General features: G+C 35.0%; 1 protein-coding gene across 1 annotated transcript in view; it reads left to right on the top strand.

Moving 5' to 3' along the window:
- The window catches only part of KHDRBS2 (KH RNA binding domain containing, signal transduction associated 2), a 609,605-nt gene that overhangs the window by 555,487 nt on the left and 26,863 nt on the right, over positions 1 to 27,255 (top strand). Inside the window, exon 7 of the mRNA XM_043591717.1 lies at positions 7,710 to 7,792. Within this exon, the coding sequence (XP_043447652.1) occupies positions 7,710 to 7,792 (83 nt within the window). The remainder of the gene's footprint in view (positions 1 to 7,709; positions 7,793 to 27,255) is intronic.

Genomic DNA, 27,255 nt, shown 5'->3' with positions numbered 1-27,255 from the left:
GAACCTCTCAAAGACAGGAATTAGGTCTTGTTTTTCTATCTTTATTGCCTGGATAATAAATTCAGTAGCTGATACAAAGTCTGGTGAATTACTATTATTTTAAGCTTATATAGAGAGCTAATACTATTTAGATTTGAAAACCCAAAATTGGTGCAGAAATCATAGTTCAAGATGGAGTGTTCAAATCAAATTGAAAAATTAGTAACATAATAAGGCAGAGAAGTGTATTTTTCAAAGCAGATTTGAAAAGGGCTGGCTTTGTACAGCTATGTATTTATAGTAATACACATCTGTCCTGTATGCTGCTTTAGCCAGTACTCATAGAGTGTATGTATAATGAGACCTATAATTCATAAGAAACTATGAAGAAATCATCATCTCCTCATAGCGCTCAGGCCTTCCTGTCTGGCTACACTTCACACTGTAACATAAGCAAATAGTAGAGGATATGGTGAGGATCTGGAAAACAGTCAAGACTGCATTTTCTAAGGATCTGCTTTTATTTGGTTCAAAGAACAGAAAACTAAACAACTTATAATTTCACAAATATGAAGGAATTCAAGATAGAAGAGATATTCTTCATGACCATGTTCCAGAAAAAAATGAATCTTTTTTCTTTGGGCATTTTGGTTTTTTTGTGAGAGATGCCAAATCATCTGTTGTCAGCTAGAAGAAAATAAAGTTAAAACCTTTTTTAATGTTTATTTATTTTTTGAGAGAGACAGAGCATGAGCATGAGCAGGGGAGGGAAGAGAGAGGAGGAGACACAGAATCCAAAGCAGGTTCCAGGCTCTGAGCTGTCAGCACAGAGCCTGATGTGGGGCTCAAATTCATGAACCAACCGTGAGATCATGACCTGAGCTGAAGTCATGCTCAGTCAGTTGACTGAGCTACCCAGGTGCCCCCAAAGTTAAAACTTTTAATTTCAGGAAGTGTTTTTGCTTTTACTGGGACACCAGTAGGAAATGTAGGAAATGCTACTCTGACACCCTGATAACTTAAGTAGCATCTGAAAGAGTCTTAATTTTTTAGTAGAAATGTGTGAATAGGCTGAGACATAAGATAGCAATTTCTTCAAAGGAAACAGCAGAAACAGTAGGGCAAAAATGGGAAAAATGTTTTTGATTTCTTAGTTGAATATTCATATTTAATTTGAATCTCTTGCGGATACCAACTGACTTTTTAGGGTGCATGTCTATTTTACTGATTTATCTCAGAACATTACCAGCATGATCCATAATTTTACTTGTCCTAAGAAAATTACATAAATACTTATATCAAGTGTTAGAAAACAAAAATAGATTATATACAAGTATCCACATGTACTTTCTCTTTTACAGTAAGGAGAATTATTTGGGGAGCACTGTACCATATATTTTATGAAATTGTGGGTTGCCAGGAAAGATCTCTATGTATTCTATGGATTTTCTGTGTAAGACTTAAAAAAATAAAGAAAAGTGTAAGTGAGGAGGAAAAATGTATTAGTCTTCCACAAACTAAATGGTAAAGCTATTCTTCATAAACAGAGATAATACTACTGTGTAATCATCATTTGAAATATTTCTCTTTTAGTGGTGATAGATGAGAATACTCTCCTTTGTGCTAATTTAACAGTTCAATACATATTTATTGAGCAAATACTCTATGGAATAAACTATGCTAAGCACCATAGGGTATCTAAAAAAGTGATTAAATTATGATAGAATCCATGCTTTTCAGGAGCTTCAATTCTAAAAAAAAATAAAATAAAATTGTAAAAATAAATATACAGTATATATTTAGTACTGTACATATAATATATCCTAAGTACTGATGAGATAAAAACAACAGGCTATTAGAATTCAGAGAATACAGGCCTCTGGGTGGCTCAGTTATGCGTCCAACTTCAGCTTAGGTCAAGATCTCACGGTTTGTGGGTTCAGGCCCCACGTTGGCTCTGTGTTGACAGTTCAGAGCCTGAAGTCTGCTTTGGATTCTGTGTCTCTCTCTGTCCCTCCTCCGCTCATGCTCTCTGTCTCTCTCTCTCTCAAAATAAATAAATAAACATAAAAAATAGAATTCGGAGAATAGAGCGTTACCTTAAGCTTGAAAGAAGCAGGAAAATTTTCCTAAAGATCATATAATAACTTTTAGACATCAGTAGCATTTCAACAGATAGAAACAAGAAAAGCAGAAGAAGTTTAGGGGTTAGAAACTCTGAAGACATGTACTTGCCCCCTCCTTGGCTCTTCTAGTTTGGGACACAAACACAACAACAAAATGGAACTAAACAAAACAAAACTCACTTGTTTGCTTGTTCCTCATGGAATCAGAGCTCGTGAGTCCTGAGTAACAAAGGAGGGTGAATGAAGCCATATTTTTATAATCTTGATGGAGAACAATAGCATGGATGCTTGAAAAGATGGTGCAGTCCCTGAAACACCTGTGGCAAATTCAATTAATCCCCTAGTTACTGACCTCATGATCCCCAAGACAGAAAGCTCAATTGTCTGTTGCAGCTATGGGAAATCCCAGCTATGATGTTAACTGTTGTTTCACCCAAGGGGAGATGAAGCCTTGAATTGAGAATAAGGATGACTAAACGTCACCTGAGAACACAGGAACCTCATGTCCACACTCTAATGGTTGCTAATGTGTGTGTATATATGCATGTGTGTTGGTGGGGTATGGCTGTGTAAATAAAACTATATATTTTATAGGATGGCTGGAAGATTAATTTATAGAATTCTCCTATTAAGTAAAAAAAAAAAAAAAGAAGAAGAAGAAGAGATATTACATAAGACACAAAGGTAAAATTAAAGCACCAATGCAGACGATCCAATATCTCACTAATAAGAGTACTAGAAAGAGAACAAAAGTACAATGGTATTTGCCAGAACTGGAGAATATAAGCTCCCAGAATTGAAAGAGCTCATTGAGTACCCAGCATACTGAATGAAAAGAGATACACACATACAGGCACAGCATTATAAAATTTCAGAATGCTAGAGGTAAACTTTGTAAAAGCATCCATAAAGGAAAGAAAAAAAGTGAAATGAAATAAAATAAAACTAGGTCACATACAAGTAGCAGGAATTCTCAGCACCAACATGTAGTGATGAAAACACTGAATCAAAGCTCTCAAAAATTCTGATTGAAAATCATTTTTCAGTCTAAACTTCTACACTCAGTTACCTGATCCAGTGTGGGATTATAATTTAAAAATCTAAACCAGATAAATGTCCAATATGCCAACAATATCACATATGTAGTATCCTTTCCAAAATATTGAAGCAAAATGTAATTATGAGAATAATCAAACAAGTTCAGAATGTGAGACAGTCTACAAATAATTGGTCTAGACAACTCAAAAAGGCAGTGTAATGGAACCCAATAAAAGTCTGGAGGAGTTTGATAGGGATTGCATTAAATGTGTAGATTGCTTTGGGTAGTATAGACATTTGAACAATATTTGGTCTTCCAACACATGAACATGGAATGACTTGCCGTTTCTTTGTGTCATGTTCAACTTATTTCATCAGTGTTTTATAGTTTTCAGAATGCAAGTCTTTCACCTCTTTGGTTAGATTTGTTCCTAGGTATAGTATTGGTTTTTTGTGCAATTGTAAATGGAACTGATTCCTTAATTTCTCTTTCTGCTGCTTCATCATCAGTGCACAGAAATGCAACTGATTTCTGTATGTCGATTTGGTATCCTGCAACTTTACAGCATCTTTCACAGTGCTAGAAGAAACAATCCTAAAATTTGTATGAAACCACAAAAGATGCCGAATACCCAAAGCAATCTTGACATAGAAGAGCAAAGCTGGGGGCATCACAATTCTGGATTTCTGTAGTGATCAAAACAGTATGGTACTGGCATAAAAACACACATATTGATAAAGTAGGACAGAACAGAAAACCCAGAAATGAACTCACAACCATATGACCAATTAATCTGCAACCAAGCAGAAAAGACTATCCTACAGGAAAAAGACAGTCTCTTCAACAAATGGTGTGAAAACTGGAAGGCAGCACCACTTCCTTGTATCATACACAAAAATAACTTCAAAATGGATTAAAGATCTAAATGTGAGACATTAGGAAGTCTAGTTAAAATCCTAGAGGAGAGCACAGGCAATAACCTCTTTGACACTGGCCATAGCAACTTCTTTCTTAGATATGTCTCCTAAAGCATGGGGAAAACAGCAAAAATAACCTATTGGGTTTACATCGAGATCAAAAGCTTCTTGCACGGTGAAGGAAACAATCAACAAAACTAAAAGGCAACCGAATGGGAGAAGGTATTTGCAAATGACCTATCAGATAAAGGGTTAGTATCCAAACTCTATAAAGAACTTCTCAAACTTAACCCCCATAAAATAAATAGGCAGAAATGGGCAGAAGACATGAATAGACATTTTTCCAAGGAAGACCTCCAGACAGCTAACAGACACATGAAAAGATGCTGAACATCACTCATTGTCAGGAAGTACAAATCAAAATCACCATGAATATCACCTCACACCTGTCAGAATGGCTAAAATTAACAACACAGGAAACAACAGGTGTTGACAAGGATGCAGGAAAGGAGAACTCTCTTACACTGTTGGTGGGAATGCAAACTGGTACAACCACTCTGGAGAACAGTATAGAGGTTCCTCAAAAAGTTAAGAATAGAAAACAACCCTATGATCCAGCAATCACACTACTAGGTATTTATCAAAGGATACAAAAATACTAATTAGAAGGGATACATTCAGCCTGATATTTATAACACCATTATGTACAGCCATTATGTACCATTATGGAATCAGCCTAAGTTCCATCAACTGATGAATGGATAAATAACAGATATATATATATATATATATATATATATATATAATGGTGTGTGTGTATATATATACATATATATATATATGTATATTTATATATAATCTATATGGGGGGGGAGATATTACTCAGCCATAAATAAAGAATGAAATCCTGCCATTTGCAATGACATGGATGGAGCTACAGAGTATTATGCTAAGTGAAATAAGTCAGAGAAAGACAGATACTATGATTTCACTCATATGTTGAATTTAAGAAACAAAACAAACCAGCAAAGGTGGGGGGGGGAAGAGAGGGAGGCAAACCAGGGAGAAAACAAAGAGAGGTAGGCAAACCAAGAAACAAACAGACTGTTAATTCACCCCTGAGGTTGGGGGTGGGGGGGTAGATGTGTAAATTAGGTGACGAGGATTAAGGAGGGTACTTGCTGTAATGAGCACTGGGTGTTGTATGGAAGTATTGATACACTATATTGTACACCTGAAACTAATATTACACTGTATGTTAACTAACTGGAATTTAAATAAAAACTTAACAAAAAACCTGGAGGACTACATTAGTTCTAAAAATACTAAGCAGACATAATAACCAAATGCAATTCACAAATCTTGATTGGATTCTGATTTTTAAAAGGTAGCTGTAAAAGATGTTTTTGACGATAGCAGAATTTTGACTATGGACTGCACAGTAAATGATATTTGGGGATTATTAGGAGTGTTTTTGGTGGGAGTAATACCATTGTATTTATGTAGGAGAATATCCTTATACTCAGGAGATCCAAGCTGAAGTATTTAGGGATGAAATATCAGATATCCAGAATGGATAGAGAGAAAGAGAGAGAAAGAATAAGTATCACTTTCCAATATACCACTTAGTAAAAGTTACTAAGAGATATTTCAGGACGAAAAGAGAACTAGTGAAAATGGAATTTGGTAAAAGATTTCATATACAAACAATGGTGGTGGGGTGGGGGGGTGGTCCTTAGGAAAACCACTCTGCTCTCAGTCCAGACCAGAGTGCAATAAGTTGGCCTTGTGAGAGAGACTCTCCAGGTAACACAAAACAAAATGATAGATTATCTGGTATTGTTGAATATTTTAAAATATGATTGCTAGTTTGATATAACTGTTGGGATAATTAAAAACAAATAATTTGAATTATATAGAAAATCAAGAAAATAATAAAATGAATGAGGAATTATTAACATTAGGAAAAACAAAAAGTATGTGAGAATAAAAAAATAAGTGTGTTAATCTATTTGGAATCTTAGTGAATAATATTTATTGTTATTTAATGACAATGTAGATATTGACTAACGAAAGTTATGATGAAAACTATGTTAATGTGTAGGGAAAATATGGGGAAGAGTCTATAACAGAACTAAATCCTTTACAACCTGAAGGGCTAGCCAATAGGAAATAATCAAAATTCATAAATCAAGGAGTGTTAATTTAACCATATTACTTAATAACACAAAAATTAATACTAAAATAATAGATGAAAAAAACTTAAAGAGAACCAGGGGTTAGAGAGGGACAAGGAAGTGCTGTATTTTGGCCATAAACCCTTTAGTATTATTTTTAAATAATCTTATATGTTAAAATTAACTTCCAAATATTTAATTTTTTAATTCAATAGGAATCTAATTAGAATATTCAAAGATCAACTGGAGAAACTATTGCATACTGCAGAGCAAAAATATGATGAGATGGAAACCATAAGTGGAAAAATAAAAGAAATTGAAGTCAGACTCCGAAAACCCCATTTATAAATAATAGCATTATATAAACAGTAAACCAGATGGAGAAGTCATAATATTTTTAAAACTTTCTTAAATTCATGAAAATTATTAGTTTTCAGATTAAATGGGATCAATGATCTTAGTCAAGATTGAAGTAGAAACTTTCATATCCACACATTTTTTAAGTTTCTGAACACAATAGAGAGATTTATAATCCTCCAGACTGAAATGAAGTTATGAACTTGTGGGATGGGTTGGAAATGCATTCCAGGGAAAGAGACATACCAGCAAAGGTCCAGAAGCAGAAAAACCAGAGGTTTTTTCAGAAGTAGGGAATAGTCCAGGTGGATGTGACTACAAAGGGAAATAAAACTAAATCTCTCACTAAGTGATCGGATAACTGCTAGCTTGCTTTCACATTCTGCAATGACAAGTCTGCCTTAGCTTTGATACCATTTTAGTTAGATAATAAGACTCACCACCAACATCATTTTGTTTATGAGACTTAAAAAGTATAGAATGCACAGCAAAATAAATGGTCCTTCTTTTTTTTTCCTCTTCCCTTCCTTCCTTCCCTCTATCCTCCCTCTCTCCTTCCATCCCTTTCTTTCTTCCTTCTCTTCCTTCTCATCTTCCCTTCTTCCCTTCCTTTTCCATCTTCTTTCCTTTTTCTTCCCCCTCCCTTTATTCTTTTTGTTTGTTTTGCGATGATGACTATCATTTTCTCACTGCAAGTTGATCACAATTTAGGGATCCCGTTTTTATAGGGTAAGAAAAAAAAAAACTCCCAGTGGAGCTGTAAAAAATAAAACCACCATTATGTTAGCACACTATCTACCTATAATATTTTCAAAAAAAATTTATTTTTCATTCATTTTATTCAGTACTACTGATCAAAATTCTGGATAAATCCTAGAGCAGGTATTGCTACTTCAATGATGTGCTGAGTCCAATTATTAAACATATTCTGATCCATGAAATATTATTCAAGGTTATGAAAAAAATTGTTCATCTAGTAAAATCTGATGCAGAGTAACTAAGCAAACATAAAAACTAAATTAAGGTCACATTATATAAAATCTCATTAAGCAAAAACAGACCAAAGTTAATCAAGTTGATTGCTAATAGGTCTCTCTACCATTTTCTGCCTCAGGGGTATGATGATGGCTACGGGGGTGAATATGATGACCAGACCTATGAGACTTATGATAACAGCTATGCCACCCAAACGCAAAGGTAAGGCATTTGCTGTCTAAAGCATCCTTGTCAGGATTATTTCTAATCCTGCTATTTTGTTTCTTGTATCAGAGTACCAGTTATATTATGTGAGAGTTTCTAGCAGTGGTTTTTCTCCATTGTCTCTCTAAATTACTAAATTGCTTACTAGACTGAGGTAAAAGAAAATAATCTAGCAATTGTTAATAATGGTAGTGTGTTGGGAAGACTTGGTGGCTCAGTCAGTTCAGCGACGGACTCTTGATTTAAGCTCCAGATATGATCTCAGGGTTTCTGAGATCGAGCCTGCTAGGGATTCTCCCTCTCCCTCTGTCTGCCCCTCCCCAACTCATTTGCATGCGTGTGTCCTCTCTGTCTCTCAAAAAATTTTTAAAAATAATAGTGTGTTATTTTAAGACTAGGTGATTATCATAACCAGTAAAACTCATTAAATAAGTTTTATGTAACAAAATACTGTTTTAGAAATTATTTTAGTAAATTCATAATTAACACAACAATGAAACACAAAGCACTTGCTCAATGGAGCTTTTTCCTCCTAAATGTAATTTTTAAAAAATATTTATGTATTTATTTGAAAGAGAAAGAGCATGCATGCCAGCAGGGGAGGGGCAGAGAGAGAGGGAGAGAGAGAATCCCAAGCAGGCTCTGTGCAATTAGAGCAGAGCCAGATGTGGGGCTTGATCTCAAGAACTGTAAGATCATGAACTGAGCTTTCATGAACTTTGAAATCAAGAGTCAGATGTTTAACCAGCTGAGCCACCAGTCACCCTGTAATTTTTATTTGTAAAACAAAAGATACAGGAATGCTTTTAGTGCTCTGAAAAGGGAAAATTTTAAAACATCTTATGGAATGAATAATTTCTTTCCTATTTTGATGGATCTCTAAATCATTATTGACTATATCTCTTTAGATTGATTAAATTTGAAATATCAATGGATTTTTACTTCTTTAAAGTCATTTTTTTGAGGTAGTATTTACATACATTAAACTTTGCCCATTTAGTGTACAGAGTTTGTATGAGTTTGGCAAATGCAAACTATCAAGTGACCAACATCAAACTTAAGTTATAGGGCAATTTAGTCAGCCCCAAATGTTTTTTTATGGCTCTGTACAGCCAACTTTTCCTAGGCCCTGGAAACCACAATCAGTTTTTTGCCATTACACTTTTGACTTTTCTAGAATGTCATTTAAGTAGAAGTGATACAATATGTAGGCTTTGAGTCTGGCTTCTTTACTTAGCATGATGTATTTGATACTTATTTTATGTTTTTACGTGTATCAAATTTCTCTTCCTTTTCATTACTATGTAGTGCTTCATTATTAGGATGTGCTATAGTTACTTCATTCATGGGTTGAAGGACATATAGGTTGTTTCTGTTTTACTTTTTTTTTCAATTATGTAAAAAAAATTGGCATTAACAAATTCATTCTTAGAAAAATCAATCTTCTAAATATTTTTCTGAAAAAAAAAGTTACAATTATCATGGGAAAGTAGGAGGAGTCCATATGACAGTTAAGTAATTCTTCACTACATATAATTGATGGAAACCAATAAATTAATTGTTGCAAAATCATAGCATTGTCCATTTATTGATGAACTTTAGTGGGACTCACAGAGATCTGGATGCTTCATTAAGTAATATTTGGAGGGGAGGTGACAAAGAAAGAAACAACTTTAAGGTCATTGTGGAGTGGAGGAAATCTACATGTACTGCATAAGGTGCATTTTGTATGGTCTGAAGGACAACATAGTGAAAGGCATGAAGGGAAATTCTACTTAGAATATTGTGGGCAATTAGGAAAAAGATGAGTGTGAACTGATACTTTTAAAGCTAAGCATAACATATCATTATAGAAATGACCATCTTCAATTTTGAGTAATTGGTTAATTCAAAGTATGTGAAATAGAAGGGCTATCATGAGCTAAGGGTTTATATTATGGGTGATATCTTAATTGTCCCAATTGCATATTGAAACACAGCACAATTATTTAGGATGGGGGAAAGTTTTGCATCATGTTACAGACACTGAATATTGTATGCAAACTGGCTGTATATATATATAGCATCTGCTAATATTTTCAGTCAAATTATTAGCTCATTCTTGTATATTAGTGCATAAAAATGGTAGTAATAAAGTTCTATAGCTTGTTTCAGAAATGATTTAGTATAAAAAACAATTACCACTCACTAAAAACACAACTAGAACAGAGTAAAATAATTTCTTGATTTAGCTCTATAGAGCTACATTCAGCTGATAGAGATTTTGAAATAATTTTCTGAAAGTGAGAGACTTTCTGCATCTTTCTCTGGTGAGACTTAAATGTGCTTAACTGACCCTAAGACACAAGGAAGAAAATTTGGGGATTAGAATAACTTATTTTTGAACACTTAAAAAGTGAATGTTAGAAGAATTGAACTAAGTATGCATAAAAAGTAATAGAATAATTTCAGAAAAAATTTCTCTTAATGAACTATAATTTATATGTAAAAATATATTTTCTATGCACTTCTGCTATCTTCTTTTTTCCCTTTCCTATCTATTCCACTTCCTATGGCTAAATTCATCCCATCCTCGTGGGCGCTGCTCAAAGCCAACTCTTCCAAAAAAGTTTTTCTTAATCCTTTATTTGGGAATAACCTGGTTTTGCTCTATCAGCACCATACATTTATTTCTCTATGGCACTTTCTCTCTATGTCTTACATTTTACTTATCACTTTTACTACTTTCCTAGAATCTTTGTCTCATACCTTCATGTCCCTCACAGTATCTAGTGTTGAGTCTTTCATAGGGTATTACTGAATAGATGATTGTTGAATACATGAATGTCAGACCTAATGCCTACCTACACTGTTAAGATACAAAATAAGAGCCTCTTGGGGTGCCTGGGTGACCCCATCACTTAAGTGTCTTGGTTTCGGCTCAGGTCGTAATCTTATGGCTTGTGGGTTTAAGCCCCACATCAAGCTCCACACTCTCAGCACAGAGCCTACTTGGGATTCTCTCCCTCCCTTTTTCTCTCTGTCCCTATCTCTCTCTTTATCTCAAAATATAGAAATAAACTTAAAAAAAAATAGAGCCTCTCCCCTCAAAGGAGAATACAACATGCAAGATTCTATGTAATACATTTATTGACAAAATATTTATATATTTCTGAGATATCTTAGTGTTTAACCAGAAGTGATAAAGAAAACAGATCATGAACTTAATTAAAATGATACTAATATTCTATGATACAGTAATTATAAAATATCTATTTTGGTCAAAACATATCCTTGATATTGGTAGAGTATCTGGCACACTAGAGGTTCTCAGTAGAGATTTGTTTAATAAATGAACAAAAAATAAATGAATGCATTAATGAATGAATGAAATTAACAATGTCATTTCAGAAAACTCTGTGAGGAAGAATTTTTAAATATAGTACCAATTTGTAATAGAAATGGATAAACACTGAGAAAATTCATGACATGATCTATTAAATTCCTATATTTAGATTATTTCTATCAATCCAACTATGCCAGCAGAAGGGAATATTAACAGTTTAGTTAGATAAGAACTTATTAAATGATTATATGTGTCAGAGAGTATACTTGCCATGCAGTGACAACACTTATTTTTTGAAATTTTTAATTATATTTTAATATTTGCCCCTAACAATTTGTTTGAAGAGTCATTTGTGAGCTGTGTATATATTAAAATAACTATATTATAAGTGAAACAACTATAGAGTAACCAAGTATTAGAACTTATAAGTGAGAGAAAGTTTATTTTTATAAGAATCAGTATAGAACTATTTCTCTTTAAAGTGGTGGCTCTTTAATTGGACTTTTAAAATTATGATTTGGATTTATGGAGGAAAATGGAGAAAGTTTCTAAAGTTGACCAAAGAGAAATATATGAGCATAAAACATCTCCATCATTTATAAACAATGTGAATATTATTTTGGCACTGTCATGGCCAAAATTAGAAGAAATTCCAATTTAGAATCTGAAAGCAAAATAGCGAATTATGTGTGACTTAGCAGAATTGATATAAAAAAATAAAAATCTTTAAAGAAAGTGGTCTTTAAATGACTAGTCGGCACAGGTGAATACAGAATTTGTAGAAATTATAGAGTAGAATCTGGCAGGTACCTAAATGGAGTAATTATATCATCTTCAATAGAGAGTCTAAGGGAAGTTCACAAGGTAACACACTAGAAAGGTTCACCTGGAGTTCAGAAGCTATAACAACTTTAATTAATCCCCAGTTGTCTTGTAAGGTGTCGTTAGTTCTGGAAATTTTCAAACGGATCAGAAAAGGGACTTCTCTGAAGATTCCTTAGGAGGCAGCTCAACATAAATGACATATTAAGGACTGGTAAAGAGGACGATGATATCACGGGTCTTGGACCATCTTTTTCTCTTGCTCTGTGTCTATGAGAATAAAAACTTAAAAAAATATGGATTGATGAGTTTATTATGCAAGTATCACCTTGCAGTATTAGTATTGCAGTTTCCAGGGGAACTCAATTATTGAAGTCTTTGGATTAAGACAAGTTACATCCTGTGATTAACAACTTTAATTGGACTAAATATTAAATTCTGTCCATGTTCTCAAACCCCATTTTTTATGTACTCCTCAAAGTCATTAACATTTTCAGAGATCAATCTTCTGAAATTATGTAAATTCATAAGGTTTTACCAACCAGTTGACTTTTCTCAATGCCCAAATTTTTGGCAAGAATCTATAACAAACCAAAGCCATAGATGTAGGAAAAAAAATTTATTGGCATGCACTTAAGCTCAAATAGTAATACTGCAAATGAAAATCAAAAGACCAATTTTGATCATTAATTCTAAGGGCAATTTAATTTGGGTGTGAAATGTTAAGAAACTATAATTTTCCAGTGTAAATCTTTTTTTTTTAGATAGTTGAGCTTTATTTTATTGTTTCATTTCTACATTTAATTCTGAATTAAAAAATTGTTTATTTGTTTTGGTTTAGTATTTATAGTCCTTCTGAAGAGATAGCAATGTAGTTCGTTTTGCTTGAATATTACATCTACCCTTTGCACCTGGGACGGAACTATATATTTTCTTTACAGGTGCTTAAACCCTAATTGGAATATTTCCCTTTATTCTATTTTTTAAGTTAAATTCAATTTAGTTAACATATAGTGTAGTATTGGTTTCAGGAGTAGAATTTAGTAATTCATCACTTACACAGAACACCCAGTGCTCATCCCAACAAGTGCCCTCTTTAATGTACATCACCCATGTAGCCCATCCCCCTACCCACTTCCTCTCCAGCAACCCTCAGTTTGTTCTCTGTATTTAAGAGTCTCTTATGGCTTGCCCCCCTCTCTGTTTTTATTTTATTTTATTTTCCCTTCCCTTCCCCTATGTTCATCTGTTTTGTTTCTTAAATTCCACATATGAGTGAAATCAAATTTTCTTTCTCTGATTCACTTTTGCTTACTATAATACGCTTTAGTTCCATCCATATTGTTGCAAATGTCAAGATTTCTTTTCGATTGCTGAGTAATATTCCATTGTATATATACACAACACATCTTCTTTATCCATTCATCCATTGATGGACATTTGGGCTCTTTCCATACTTTAGCTATTGTTTATAGTGCTGCTATAAATATTGGGGTGCATGTGTCCCTTTGAAACAGCATACCTGTATCCCTTGGATAAATACCTAGTGTTGCAATTGCTGGGTCATAGGGTAGTTCTATTTTTAATTTTTTGAGAAACCTCCACACTGTTTTCTAGAGTGGCTGCACCAGTTTGCATTCCCACCAGCAGTGCAAAAGAGATCCTCTTTCTCCGCATCCTCGCCAACATCTGTTATTGCCTGAGTTGTTAATGTTAGCCATTCTAACAGGTGTGAGGTAGTATCTCATTGTGGTTTTGATTTGTATTTCCCCGATGGTGAGTGATGTTGAGTATCTTTTTGTGCGTCTGTTAGCCATCTGGATGTCTTCTTTGGAAAAGTGTCTATTTACATCTTCTGCCCATTTCTCCACTGCATTCTTTGTTTTTTGGGTGTTCAGTTTGATAAGTTCTTCATAGATTTGGGATACTAACCCTTTATCCTATATGTCATTTGCCAATATCTTTGCCCATTCTGTCAGTTGCCTTTTAGCCAGTTGCTGTCAGCCAAGGTCAAAGAGGTTGCTACAGTTTTCTTCACTAGGATTTTGATGGTTTCCTGTCTTACATTTCCTGTCTTTCATCCATGTTGAATTTATTTTTGTGTTTGGTGTAAGAAAGTGGTCCAAGTTCATTCTTCTGCATGCCACTGTCCAGTTTTCCCAACACCATTTGCTGCAGAGACTGTCTTTTTTTCCTTTGTAAATCTTTAACTTCAGATTTGTATAATAGGCAAAATATCAAAATGGAAGACTTTGCTTTCCTTAATTCATGAATCAGGTGAGGAATTCACTAGGAAAAGAATCTTATTTTCTGTAAATTCCAAGTGACTGTGTTAGGAGAGCAAATATACATCTCTTTCTGATATTTAAGTTCTCAAAGTTTTCTAGAATGAAGACCCTTTTTTGAATACCTGTATTGGTCAGGGTCCACACAGTAGAGGGGGAAATTACTCTTAAATTAGGATAATTTGAGAAAAGTTTAATAAGAGAACTATTTTCAATAGCAGAGTATAGGGAAACCACAAGAGACAATACGATGCCCTGGCACTAGTATCCTTGGGGCAAGGTGTTTGTCACCAAAATTTGTTTTGAGAGGAAACAGAGAATACTATTTGGAGAGGTCTCCTGACAGGAACTCAGACTTCTGATTCAGAATGGTAGCTCTGGTCATCCCACAAAGAGAAAAGTTCAGGGAGTTAACGCCCTGACCTCACTTTCCTCCCTCGTTCCAGTCTCCTACTCTTGGTCTTATTGGTTGAATACATTAGGAGGCAGAAGACAAGAAACCTAGTATATGGAGTTGCTGTTAGTCATCCCCAGAGTACAGAGCAGGCTGGAGGGAAGAATGGAAGTGGGTAGGCAAAGGGAAGAGAGCCAGCACAGCATACAAAAATTGTATCATACGCTCAACAACTAATAATTGTACATATTAATGTCAGTTGCTTGAAGATGTAAATAATGACTTGAATCATTATGGAAACAGTAATGCTTTTAAATGAATTTGTATTTTATTAATGAGAAAGCATCTACATACTTAAAAAAAAAAGTCAGAATACACAGCGACCATACAAATGTACATTTGGTGAACCAATGAGTTCTCAGACTCCTTCGCATAATTTCTTGGCTCCTCAAGGGTCAGAGCCCACACAATGGGAACCAGTGCTGTGTTGTTCAGAGACTACTTGAAACTAATGATTCATAATAACTAACATTACTTTTGGCCTAGCCGTTGTGTTAATTGTTTAGGCCAATTTGTCTCATTTAATCCTTGCAGTAACATTTGAGGCAGAAAGAACTGAAGCTTAAAAATGTCAAGTGATTTTCCCAAGTTCATTCAGGTAGTAAATGTTGGATTCAAAATCACATCTTCTAGCTCCAGACGCCTTATACATAAAGACTAATAGTGTCTGAAAATACTAAATCAATTCATTGAGTCAACAGATTTTGTTATTACCTGAACAAGCCACAGAGAATATGCATTTAATATAATAAAAATGTAGTAAGTCATTTGCATGCTTTTCAAAAGGTTCTGACAAAAGGATAATTTCAAGCAAGAAAAACCATGTGTTTAGGCTGTAAATTTAATGCGATCCCTGTATTTGATACTAAGAGTCTATGGAAGCCCTTCTAATGAAAATTTAAGTGTAAGTCACTGCAGTTATCCAGTAATTTAATAAAAGTTATCATATTAAGTATATAACAGCTTTTCCTATTCATTTAAGTGGTACTATTCACTATAAAATGACTCACCCTCATTTTGTAATTCAATTCTCCTATGTTTCAAACTATAGTCAATGATGAGATTGAATTTACAAAAGGTTATTGGATTTGAGATATTTTCCCAGTTATTCTACAAGTTAGTTGTATTTTCATGCCATCTACAGACCTCTGCATGCATGAGCAGTGCATTGGCTACTGCTTGGATTTACTTCAACAAAGTGAGAATCCAGCTCTTGATACACACTATTTTTTTGTCCCCATCTGGAATACTTATTTTAGGCATCTAGGATACTTGCTGTTGATTTTAAGGAAGAATGTGTTTTCGCAAATTATCCATTTATTGCATTTGTTGATTTTTTATTACTATAAGATTAATTTTGATAACTACTTCCCTAAATAGTCAATTTTTATTTAAAATATAAAGGGCAATAAAGGGCACCTGGGTGGCTCAGTTGGTTGAGCGTCCGACTTAGGCTCAGGTCACAATCTCACAGTCTGTGAGTTCGAGCCCCGCGTTGGGCTCTGTGCTGACAGCTCAGAGCCTGAAGCCTGCTTCAGATTCTGTGTCTCCTCTCCATGACCCCCCCTCTTGCACTCTGCCCCTCTCTCTCACTGTCTGCCACAAACATGAATAAGCATCAAAATATGCAATAATATATCTTTTGCAAGACTTTAATAAGAAAAGCTAGAAAACTATTTTCCCTAGTCATTTGAATGATGAGCCTCCCAAGAAAACTTAAGGAAGTGTCCCAGTTAGTAACTGAAACCTGTTTAATCATTTACTGAGACGAGGATATGTCAGCATGTCAGTCATTTCTTCTCAGCAGATTACTTTATAAATGGAGACACACCTCAACTAGAAACAGGAAAGTATTAGGCAAACCATCTGCAGTGAGAGCTTTGGAAAAGGGAGCTGTTAGATCATCGTAGACTCTTGAAGAACCTGATGTGTTGCAAAAAGTCTAGTATTAAGGCCAGTTAAAGAGCCTAAGATGAAATCTGACTTCAATAGTAATTAAAGATACTTAGCTCCACCAAAAGAAAAAAAAACATATTTAGGGGCGCCTGGGTAGCCCAGTTGGTTAAACATCCAACTTTGGCTCAGATCATGATCTCACCATTCATGAGTTCAAGCCTCACATGGGTCTTGCTGCTATCAGCACAAAGCCCACTTTGGGTTCTCTGTTCCCCTCTCTCCCTGCCCCTCCCCCACTTGCTCTCTCTCTCTCTCTCTCTCTCTCCCAGAAGTAAACATTTTTTAAAAAATAAAAACATATTTAACAGGTAGTTATCAACATATTTAGGGGTCACAAATGCTCACAAGTGTATATAATTGTCAAGGTGCAACAATAAGGAGTGGTGGAGACTGGCAAACTGGAAAGTGCATGCTCTGTTGAAGGCAACTATCTTCTGTTCAAGTTTAGGATATCATGGCCATATAGTTCATGTAGAGTAAAGGGTACAGGGGTGTTAGATGTTTTTCCCCATGAAATCCTGTTTTCCAGTTACTGTTGCTGCATAACAAACCATCCAAAAGCCAAGTGGTATAAAATAACCATCTTTACCATGCTCTCTTATAATTGAGGATTTTGTATATCAGGAATTCTAACAAGGCACAGCAGGGTGTCCTGTTTCTTCTCCCCTACATCTGGAGCCTCTCAGCAAGAAGGCTCAAAAGGTAAGGATAACTCAATGGCTGGGATATGGAATCATCTGGAGATTCTCCTCTCATCTGTCTGGCAGCTGATGCTGGATATCAGCTGATACCTAAATTGGGACCACTGCTTAGAATGCTCATGTAGTATTCCACATTGCTTAGCTTCCTCACAGCATGGCAGCTTAAAGCACCAGATTTGAGTACTCCACAGAACAGAACAGAAGCTGCATTGTCTTTCATGACTTAGCGTCATTCTGTCAAGTCCATCCAGATTCAAGAGAAAGGATATGAGACCTCACCAGTCACTGGGGAATGGGAATGGTTCAAGGATAGAAAATGATGTTCTGTCCATTTTTGGAAAATGGAACTTGCCACATCAGTTTTTCAATGCAATGCCCTGATGTTTTAAATGTTGGCAACTAATTTTTGAAAGTTAAACACTATAGAGACTAAATCAAATATAACTGTGGGTAGCCAGGTCATTGTTTTCTAAATTCTGTTCTACACAAAATAAACAAGATAGAGAAGTCAGTATCCAGAAAATGTTTCCAAGGGCACAGTAATAAAAGAGTCCTTCAAAATGGTTATTTGGGGGCACCTAGGTGGCTCAGTTGGTTGAGCAACTGATTTCACCTCAGGTCATGATCTCACAGTCTGTGGGTTTGAGCCCCACATCAGGCTCTGTGCTGACAGCTTAGAGCCTGGAACCTGCTTCAGATTCTGTCTCCCCCTCTCTCTGCCCTTCTACTGCTCACACTCTGTCTCTCTCTGTCTCTGTCTCTTTCTCTCTTTCAAAAATAAATAAACATAATTTTTTTAAATGGCTATTTGAGGGCACTATATGGTCCATGAAGGATGTCCTAAAGTCCAGGAGTAGACTCTTTGGAGACAATTAGTGAAGAAGACAGACATGCAAATAAACATGTAGCATGTGATAAGTACTTATGCTAGAAAGAGGTGCCAGAGGATATGAGAGAACATAGGAAGCCATCAAGTAGACAGTTACAAGAAAGTACCAGAAGGTTCTTTTTTTTTTTTTTTTTTTGAGGGAGGGAGGGAGAGAGAGAGCGTATGCAAGTGGGGGAGAGGGGAAGAGGGAGAGAGAGAATCTTAAGCATGCTCCGCGCTCTGTGTGGAGCCAGATGTGGGGCTCAATCCCATGACCCTGGGATCATGATCTGAGCCGAAATCAAGAGTTGGACGCTCAACCAACCGAGTCCCCCAAACGCCCCCAGAAGTTTTCTTTTTTTTTTTTTTCAACGTTTATTTATTTTTGGGACAGAGAGAGACAGAGCATGAACGGGGTAGGGACACAGAGAGAGGGAGACACAGAATCGGAAACAGGCTCCATGCTCTGAGCCATCAGCCCAGAGCCTGACGCGGGGCTCGAACTCACAGACCGCGAGATCGTGACCTGGCTGAAGTCGGACGCTTAACCGACTGCGCCACCCAGGCGCCCCTCCCCCAGAAGTTTTCTTAAAAAGAACTGATGCCAAGCTGTGATTTAACTGGGTAAATAAAATTTAGCCAGACAAAGGTATATACAAAGACAAAGATATGAGGATATAATTAATAACTAAAGAACTGCATGTCCTTCAGGTGACCTAAGATACTCAAGAATGGTAAAGCATATTTAGCTGAAATGATAGGAAAGGAACAGGAAAGCCTAGATATAGCACTCAGATGTACAAAAAGGATGATTTTTGGATAGAGTTTGAGGTTGTCATCATATCTAACAGTTGGCAAAACCAAGTTCATCTTTGGTGACGGTTATGATCATCTTTTTTTTGCGTCAGCCTGATTGGTCATTTGAGCTCAGCAAGTTCTCTATTAGTTGCTATTCCATCCTTTTTCTAAATGATCCTCCTGTGCTTTCATTGTTGTCTTTTGTTTTTCAATCAGTTTGCACTTAAATTAACCAAAAAAACAAAACCAAACAAACAACAACAACAACAACAACAACAAAACGGTCTTACTTTATTGCACTTGAACACTGGTAATGAGAGAAGGGAGGTATTTTTCTTGAAACACCCATGGTCAAGATGAAAAATATGGACTTTGTGATCTTGAAACTGTAGAGTAGGGGAGAGGAAAAAAAACCATACAGAACACTTTAGATCCCTGGAGAACCTCAGAAAAGGAAACAATTTATCTCAGATGCATGTGGAATAGAGCCAAAATAAGATACATATATTAGTAATTCCCCATAATTAGATTCCCCTTTATAATAATCTCAACACCTTATTTTACTGTTTCACTAAAGCTGTTTATAAAGAGCTATTTTCTAGGGGCTAGAAGGAGAACAGTGAACTATATGGTATATGTAAGTACAGGTATATGTAACTATTCCATAGTTACAATACTGTGGACTAGATGTTTCATATTCAGAACTAATTATATTTTATAAAGGTAGTACAACACATAAATTATATGTTGCATCTGGGCCAAAAATATATATTCATCTCATTGTATTGAAATAAATGAGTGACTATAGTAGGCAGGACATAAATAGCTATAAATAATCATTTTAGATAAGAATTTTGTTGCCTAATGATTTCGACATTCAGTTGAAGAAAAATTGGGAGTTCAGAGTTTTCGGATTTAGAATTCAAGTGCTATAAGTAATTGTGAATTAGTATTATATAATATTCAGTAAGACCAAATTATAGATGTGTGAAAAAAGCAAGAGTGGAGTGTGAAGGGCTAGTCAGGAAACACTTGACCATTTCTAAAATAATACAGAGCAGCTGCTATATGCAGAGGCCTAAACTGAATATTTCATAACATTATCACATGAGGTAGACAGCTTAATCCTCAGATCATAAAGAAACTAGGTTTCCAATGTTTACCTTGCCCAGGCATAGACAAGGTTCAAACTGATTTGTGTACAATTCCAAAGACTGGGTACTTTGTACTAATACCATAGTGCTCACACCTCAGCTTATTAGGAAACTCTTAAACTGAAGTAATATCTTCTCCCCTGTAATCTCCATTTATATATATTGACCAGTAATCAGCTTGTGAAGCTACACATAATAAATCAATTTTGGTCCACATACCAGCCTTTATGAAGATAATGTCCCTCTATCAATATCCAGAATGTGATAGAATGCATTCTTGGCTACGATTCCTCACCCTCCCTAAGTTCACACCCTTTGCTCTGTGATTTTTCAGTGTCTCTCCTAAAAGAGGCAGAGTGTTTGCCTCCTCATTATCCTGTATCTTGCTGTGACTAATGGAATAATGTCACATCTGAGCCTACACATTAAGAGGACTATGCATTTCCCACTTGCTCTCTTGCTGTTGCCAGAATAACTTCTCTAGATAGCTATTAGGCCCTTAGTCTTGGCTCCAGAATGAAATGGGGAGTCTGCACCTCAAGGAGTCCAATCCCAGTTCTATCCAAGCTTGAAACAGAGCCCCCAGTGATCCCAGCCTCTGGGAAACCTCTAGCCAAACAAAAACACATGACCTAAACAATTGTCTCTTAGTGCATGATATTAATGTTTTGTAATTGTTTGTTAAGCTACATTATTGTACCAATAATATGTAGTATCCAAGGTCAGTACTCACATAGAATGGTTTTCCTCAACTATTGTCTCCGGTTGACTCCAAGTATGGAGTCCAATGACTCCAGTTGTCCAAGTATCCATCCTGAGGTGTGGCACAGTGATCTCAATACGTTACATCAGAGGAGAATTGCCTGGTGCAAAGCAGTGACATGATTACATCCTGTATAATAATGCTTCTTATTTTAAAGCACTTCAACATCATCTGACCATTGTCATATCATTGGGTTTTATTGAATTTGTTTTCAACTGAAAATCTAGGTTCTTCCTAAATGAACTTCTGTCAAGCCAGTTCTCACACCATCCTGCATCTTTGCAATTGATTTTTTTTAACCTAAATGCAGAAGTGTACATCTCTGTGACATTTCACCTTGTTGTTGAGTCTTTCTATTGTTGATTTTGAACTACTTTTTTGAATACTCATTCTGAAAGTCAGAATATTAGCTATATATCTTAGCACATCTTATATTTCTTTATCAAGTACTTTTCAAAAAAAAATTTTTTAGGAAGACAGAGTACCAAGGACATAGTTCAGTAGCAACCTTTAAATTGACATTGACCACTAATTAAAATTCTGCTTGAATAGTTGTAAACATAGCCACAAATCTACATGGCTGTACTGTCAGGCAGCATACAAACTATTCACAAAGAAATTATGTAGTATTTTAAAACTATTCATTTACTCAACAAGCATTCATTGAATGCCACTATTTTGCACCTATATATTCAAAACAAAAAAGGCATAGCCCGGTTGTTGATTTATACACAATTAGTGCAGTTTGTTTTTTGGGTGGTTTTTTTTGTCTTTTATTTTATTTTATTTTATTTTATTTTATTTTAATTTTATTTTTTACAAAATATGATCCTGGACTTCTGCATGAGAAACACCTGCAAATGAAATTGCAGATCTTGGGGTCTTGCGTCTTTGTGATGCTTATGCACACTAGGTATTGAGAGTCCTTGAGCTAAAGGAAGAGACAGAATTTAAAGAAAATCCTCATTCAATGAGAGCTGCTCTACATGAAGATGTCAGCAAGGCAAATGGGAAGGGGTAACACCTTGCCTGGGAGGCCAGGTAATGCTTTAATAAGCCAACCATTGAGCTAGACCCCAAGAGGATGATGGATACCTTCTTTGGTGAAGAAGTAGAGGAAGTTCCATCTAGATTGAAGGATACCATGGTCAGGGGAATGGGGTGATGAAATGATTCATGATTTGGGGAGACATTCTACTATGTCAGGGTGTAGGGTTTGTAACAGGGGAGTGATAAGGAAAAGGCTAGATAGGTCATTAAAATGTAGATACAAAAGGGACTTGTATGCCGTACTAAAGAATTACCACTCACAGTCTGGGATTAGAGAAAAGGGAAACATGAAAATACACAATTACAATTCAGTTCACAGCATGCCACAAGGATGGTGCACAGAGACACAGCCTCGCCTGACTTTAGTTAAATATTGAGAGTTTCTGGAAGAATGTGGCTTTGTTTCCTCACATAAAGACTTGTCAAAATAGAATCATTGTTATTAATTTATATACTTTCCCCAGACTTTGTTTTATTTGTTTAAATTTCCAAAGTCTGGTACATGAAAATAATCCTTTAATAAGTAAAAAGTGGTTCTGGAACATTATGCAATAGAGGTGAGATTCCATTTCCAATTTGAATGGGGAAGAATATAAATCACCATTAACACATAGCCATAGTGCAGTTTGCACCAAAGAATTCAGTCTCAAAGTCAACTAGAATGGAGTACTGAAATAATTAGAAATTATACTGATGTTTACAGAGCTGAAATCTTACTGATATTCATGAATTATGATTCATCCAAAAAACTAATGTGTATACAGTTGGAATTATGTCCATTTCAAACTAGGGTTCAATAACTTCTATGCATTTGTACAAAAGCATGTAACAGCTCATTTAATAATGTCATGTATCACTGAGCCTAATTAATCAGTCACTTGAAGGTCTTATTTATAGAAAATAATTGCTATGTTCTAATGATAATTCCATGCAAAAAAACCCCAGAAGATTAATGTTTTTGTTATAAAATTGCTCACCCTTCATTTATGTAATAAAGGGTCAGAGTAAGCAAAAAATACAAGCTGATTTGGAAAAAAATGATTAAAGAGAGTCTATAAAAATAGACCATTTTCAGAAATGTATGTGTAGTGTTGAATCCAGGAAGCAAAAGTATATCTAAATGTATTTTTCTCTCTCATTTGGAGCATGAGGTTGTACTCTCAAAATACCCATTTTCTATAAAGCAGAACATTGCAAAGCTGATCATAATTCTACACTAGATGCCTTATATGGACCATCTATCTTGATCATTAATCTATGAGCAGAACAAATATGTCACTTCCCTCATGAATAATCAGCCTATATTTCATCCTGTGAACATTAAATACCATCAACTGAAACTTAAGAGGGCATGTATGGTTATTTCATGTTTCAGAGTATTTCAAGAAGATGAAATCTCTATCAGCATTGCAACCTTTATGAATATGAAAAAGGGGAACTTTATGTCTGTGCCTTTATTGATTGGACAATTACCCATTATTAATATTTACTAAGTGCCTGATATGTACCAGGCACTTATCATGGGGCTGTCTCAGGTTATCTCATTATTACTTGAGGTAAATATTATTATTGCCATATTAAAGGTGAAGAAACTGGAGTTCAGAGAGATTAAATGATTTGTCCAAGATGACACAGTCAATGAAAATGGAAAATAGCAGCTTTCAGTGTTCAGTTCAAATACTTTTTTTTCTGTATTCTGTGTATCATTTCTATAAGAAATACTGATTTTCCTCCAAATGGATCCAAGAATGGATTGTGGACTTTTTCTGTCTCATAACAAGTTACCTTTGAGTGAGAAATTTATATCTTTGACTTTCTTAAAGTAAATTGTCCAGGATAACTGCGAAGGGTTATTTGTTCTCTCCCTCTCTCTCTGTCTCTCTCTCCCTCCCTCCCTCCCTCCCTTTCTCACTCTCTCCATCCATCCATCCATGCTCAATGTATTTGGTTTACTAGTTAATCTTGCAAGGCACAAATTTATATTCTATTTATAAACAAATACGGCCACTCTATAACACAATACTTTTCTGTGTAACACTATTGGTTGGATTGAATGAATGAATGAAATCAATGAATGAATTTCAAAAATATTTTAAACTATGCAAATTTGATGGAATTCCAAAGATACTTTAGAAATACATATGTATCTAAAGCATTGATCTTCTCCCTTGTTAGAACTCTGTGAAAGCCAACATTTCCATGCTGACATTTGAGCATGAAAAAAAGGTATTTGCATTTTAGTTGAAACATGTACACATTTAAAAAGGAATGTATTTCATATAATATTTTGTAGCACACACACAAAATTATCAACATATGTTCAATGTTTAAGAGAGTTTCATTTATTTAAATTTTTTTTATTTATTTCTGCATTAGGAATGTATAAGTTATGCAGTTGAGTTTAAGTGTTTCATGTGGTTTATTTTTATACCAAGTTTTTATTTACTAATAATTTTGACAATAGTGAATTCTCAAAAGAGAACATGATCATATATGTGAGCACTGATTTCTAGTATAATAGTTAACTTGTATGTTTCAGTTCTCCAGTTGCCCTCAAAATAAAGGCCAATTTCTAAATGGAAAATTCTTGAATGGAAAACAAAATTTATAAAAAATGAACACATAAGGGTGGTTAAGTAATTTAAGCTATATATTTTTCATATTTAAACCTCTTATTAATTACAGTGGTATTAGTATTTGTGATTTTAATCTAAAAACATGAGATTAAGAATTTTAAACTATACATAGGTGGATTCACTCATAATTAGCAGCGATAGTATGTTTTCCTTCCTATGTTTTTCCTGTATAACTGGATGTATCGTAGTTGTGTTTTATATCTATCTGTTTTAATAATTCAGAATATTTCATTTCTAAGCCCTTGAAATTAATTGGTAGCAGCCCAATAAATATTATGAGTCTTCATTTCTATCTACTTGTAGTATTAATCGTGGCAGTGCATTGAGGCCACCATTCGTTTGTACAAATTAGTTACCAAATTCAAGCACATTTGGTTGCTTTTCAAAATGTATCAGTGTGTTGCAATCATAATCTACATACTAGGTTTACAGGTTTGTAAGTAGTACTTTCATGGAGCTTTATGAAACTTAACAGAAGGTTTTAATCATCATGTAAGTAGATATAAAAATAAAGAACTATCAATTCGAAATTTGAGGGTGGGATCTGGGCTGAAAACTTAACTTTTACTTGACAAATATTTCTGGAAATACAGCATAAATGCACAACATAACAAGGCTTCAGCGAAAATGCTTAGGAGAACATTTTTTCCCCAAATTTTCACAACCTAATAAGCCACAGTGTTCCCCAGTGCATTGCTAAGAGAATGAGTACAAGATCCAATCCCTTTAGCCAGTGCCCCATATTTTTTAAAAATGTTTTTATTGTTGAGAGGGAGGGAGGGAGAGAGAGAGAGAGAGAGAGAGAGAAAGAGAGAGAGAGAAAATGAATGAATGAATGAATGAATATGTAAGCAGGGAGAGGTAGAGAGGGGGAGACACAGAATTTGAAGCAGGCTCTAGGCTCTGAGCTGTCAGCACAGAGCCTGGGGCTCAAACCCAAACCCAGGAACCATGAGATCATGACCTGAGCCAAAGTCCGATGCTCAAATGACTGAGCCACCCAAGTGCCCCAGGAGAGCAGTTTTCTTTAAGAGTAAAAATTTTAAGAGTACTTAAGGGCTAAAAATAGGTAGTTATAAGTCTCTCATATTAATACATTAATCAAACCCCTCTATCCCTTCTCCTAAAATATCATTTTAGATATTTAAAAAGAAATATTTTTAATTTTTTTTTTATATTTGAGAGAGACAGAGACAGTGTGAGTCGGGGAAGGGCAGAGAGAGCCGGAGACAGAATCTGAAGCAGGCTCCAGGCTCTGAGCTGTCAGCTGTCTGACGCTTAACTGAAAACCACCCAGGTGCCCGTAAAACATTATTTTATATTTTTTTATTTTTATTCAATTTGGAAAATAATTAATGAAGCTTTAGTTAAAACTCATCCTCATCTATCTGTCCTACTTCATAGACACAGATCTTACTCCAGAATCAAGAAAAGATTGAAGTGAAAGACAACATAGTATAAACTAAACGCAACTAGAACTTATAAATGTGGAAGCTTTAATCTTTGGAGGACCACAAAGAGCAATGGTGTATTTGTAACGTGTTTAATGATCTCTGGTAATTTTTATATCCTACCAAAGTAAACAGCTGGAAAATTAAGCAATGTGTGGATTTTTAATAAACTGCCTCCCCTATTTTTTTCCCACTTATACCAGTCTAACTGGTTTGATGATATGAACACATCTTCTAGAGCAGAGCTCTCACTTATATTACTGCCAGTATCTCTATTTGTAACAAGTGAATGTCCAACACATTTCCTTTATGAGCTTGGTTAGTCTCGGTAGCTCATGAACTAGCCTGATCCATCATCAGTGTGGTTTCTCCCACCACACAAACACAGACACCAACTGCTAGATTGTGAAGCACCATAGAAATGTGTTATTATGTCACAGGTGGGTGCACTAAGAACTTGCTTGGAAAAAATAGTTTGTGGTGATGATATTATTTAGTTTTCTAGAAACCGCATTTCATCCTAATGTTGTCTATTGTGCTCACTGCCACTTGATTAACTGTCTTAGTAAACTGCTAACATAGTCTATTTAGGGAAAAATGCTCCTCTGTCCACCAAAAAAGAACTGGAATTTTCCATACCTGATTTTCTTTCTCGTTTTACAATTGATCATTAATAAATTAATCTGATCTCTTTCCTACCTCTTTTACTTCACTTCCTTATATATTGGGTTTTTTTTTTCCTCCAAGTATTTTTTAGTGTCTACAGTCTTGATATCAAAAGGCCAAAATGTGCACAATTTTACTAATAATTACATATTGTTTAATAAGTCATTTTAGCTAACATGTTATATCTTGATTTTATATATGTCCCAATTCCTAGGAAAGTTATATATGCTATAACCACCACAGTAATTAAGGTCCAAACCACCAATAATTGTCATTTTAATGAACACTTCCACAATTGTCGCAATGTATTTAGATACCTTGAGAGCTAAATTTTCTAAAATATAAGGTGGAATAACAGTGAACTGAAAATTAAATAACCAGGTTGTGTTTAAACTGAATGTGTTCACTTTATTCACATTTCAACATTATTAAGAACATGTAAATGAAACAAATGTAATAAAATGATAGTTTCTGAAATAATGAAAAGTATAGAGCCAACACTACAGTCTACTCTCTCTAGCTAAATCTTGT

This window comes from Prionailurus bengalensis, chromosome B2, assembly GCF_016509475.1.
Source record: "Prionailurus bengalensis isolate Pbe53 chromosome B2, Fcat_Pben_1.1_paternal_pri, whole genome shotgun sequence".
Classification (NCBI taxonomy): domain Eukaryota; kingdom Metazoa; phylum Chordata; class Mammalia; order Carnivora; family Felidae; genus Prionailurus; species Prionailurus bengalensis.
This window is presented reverse-complemented; position numbering and strand designations above follow the sequence as displayed.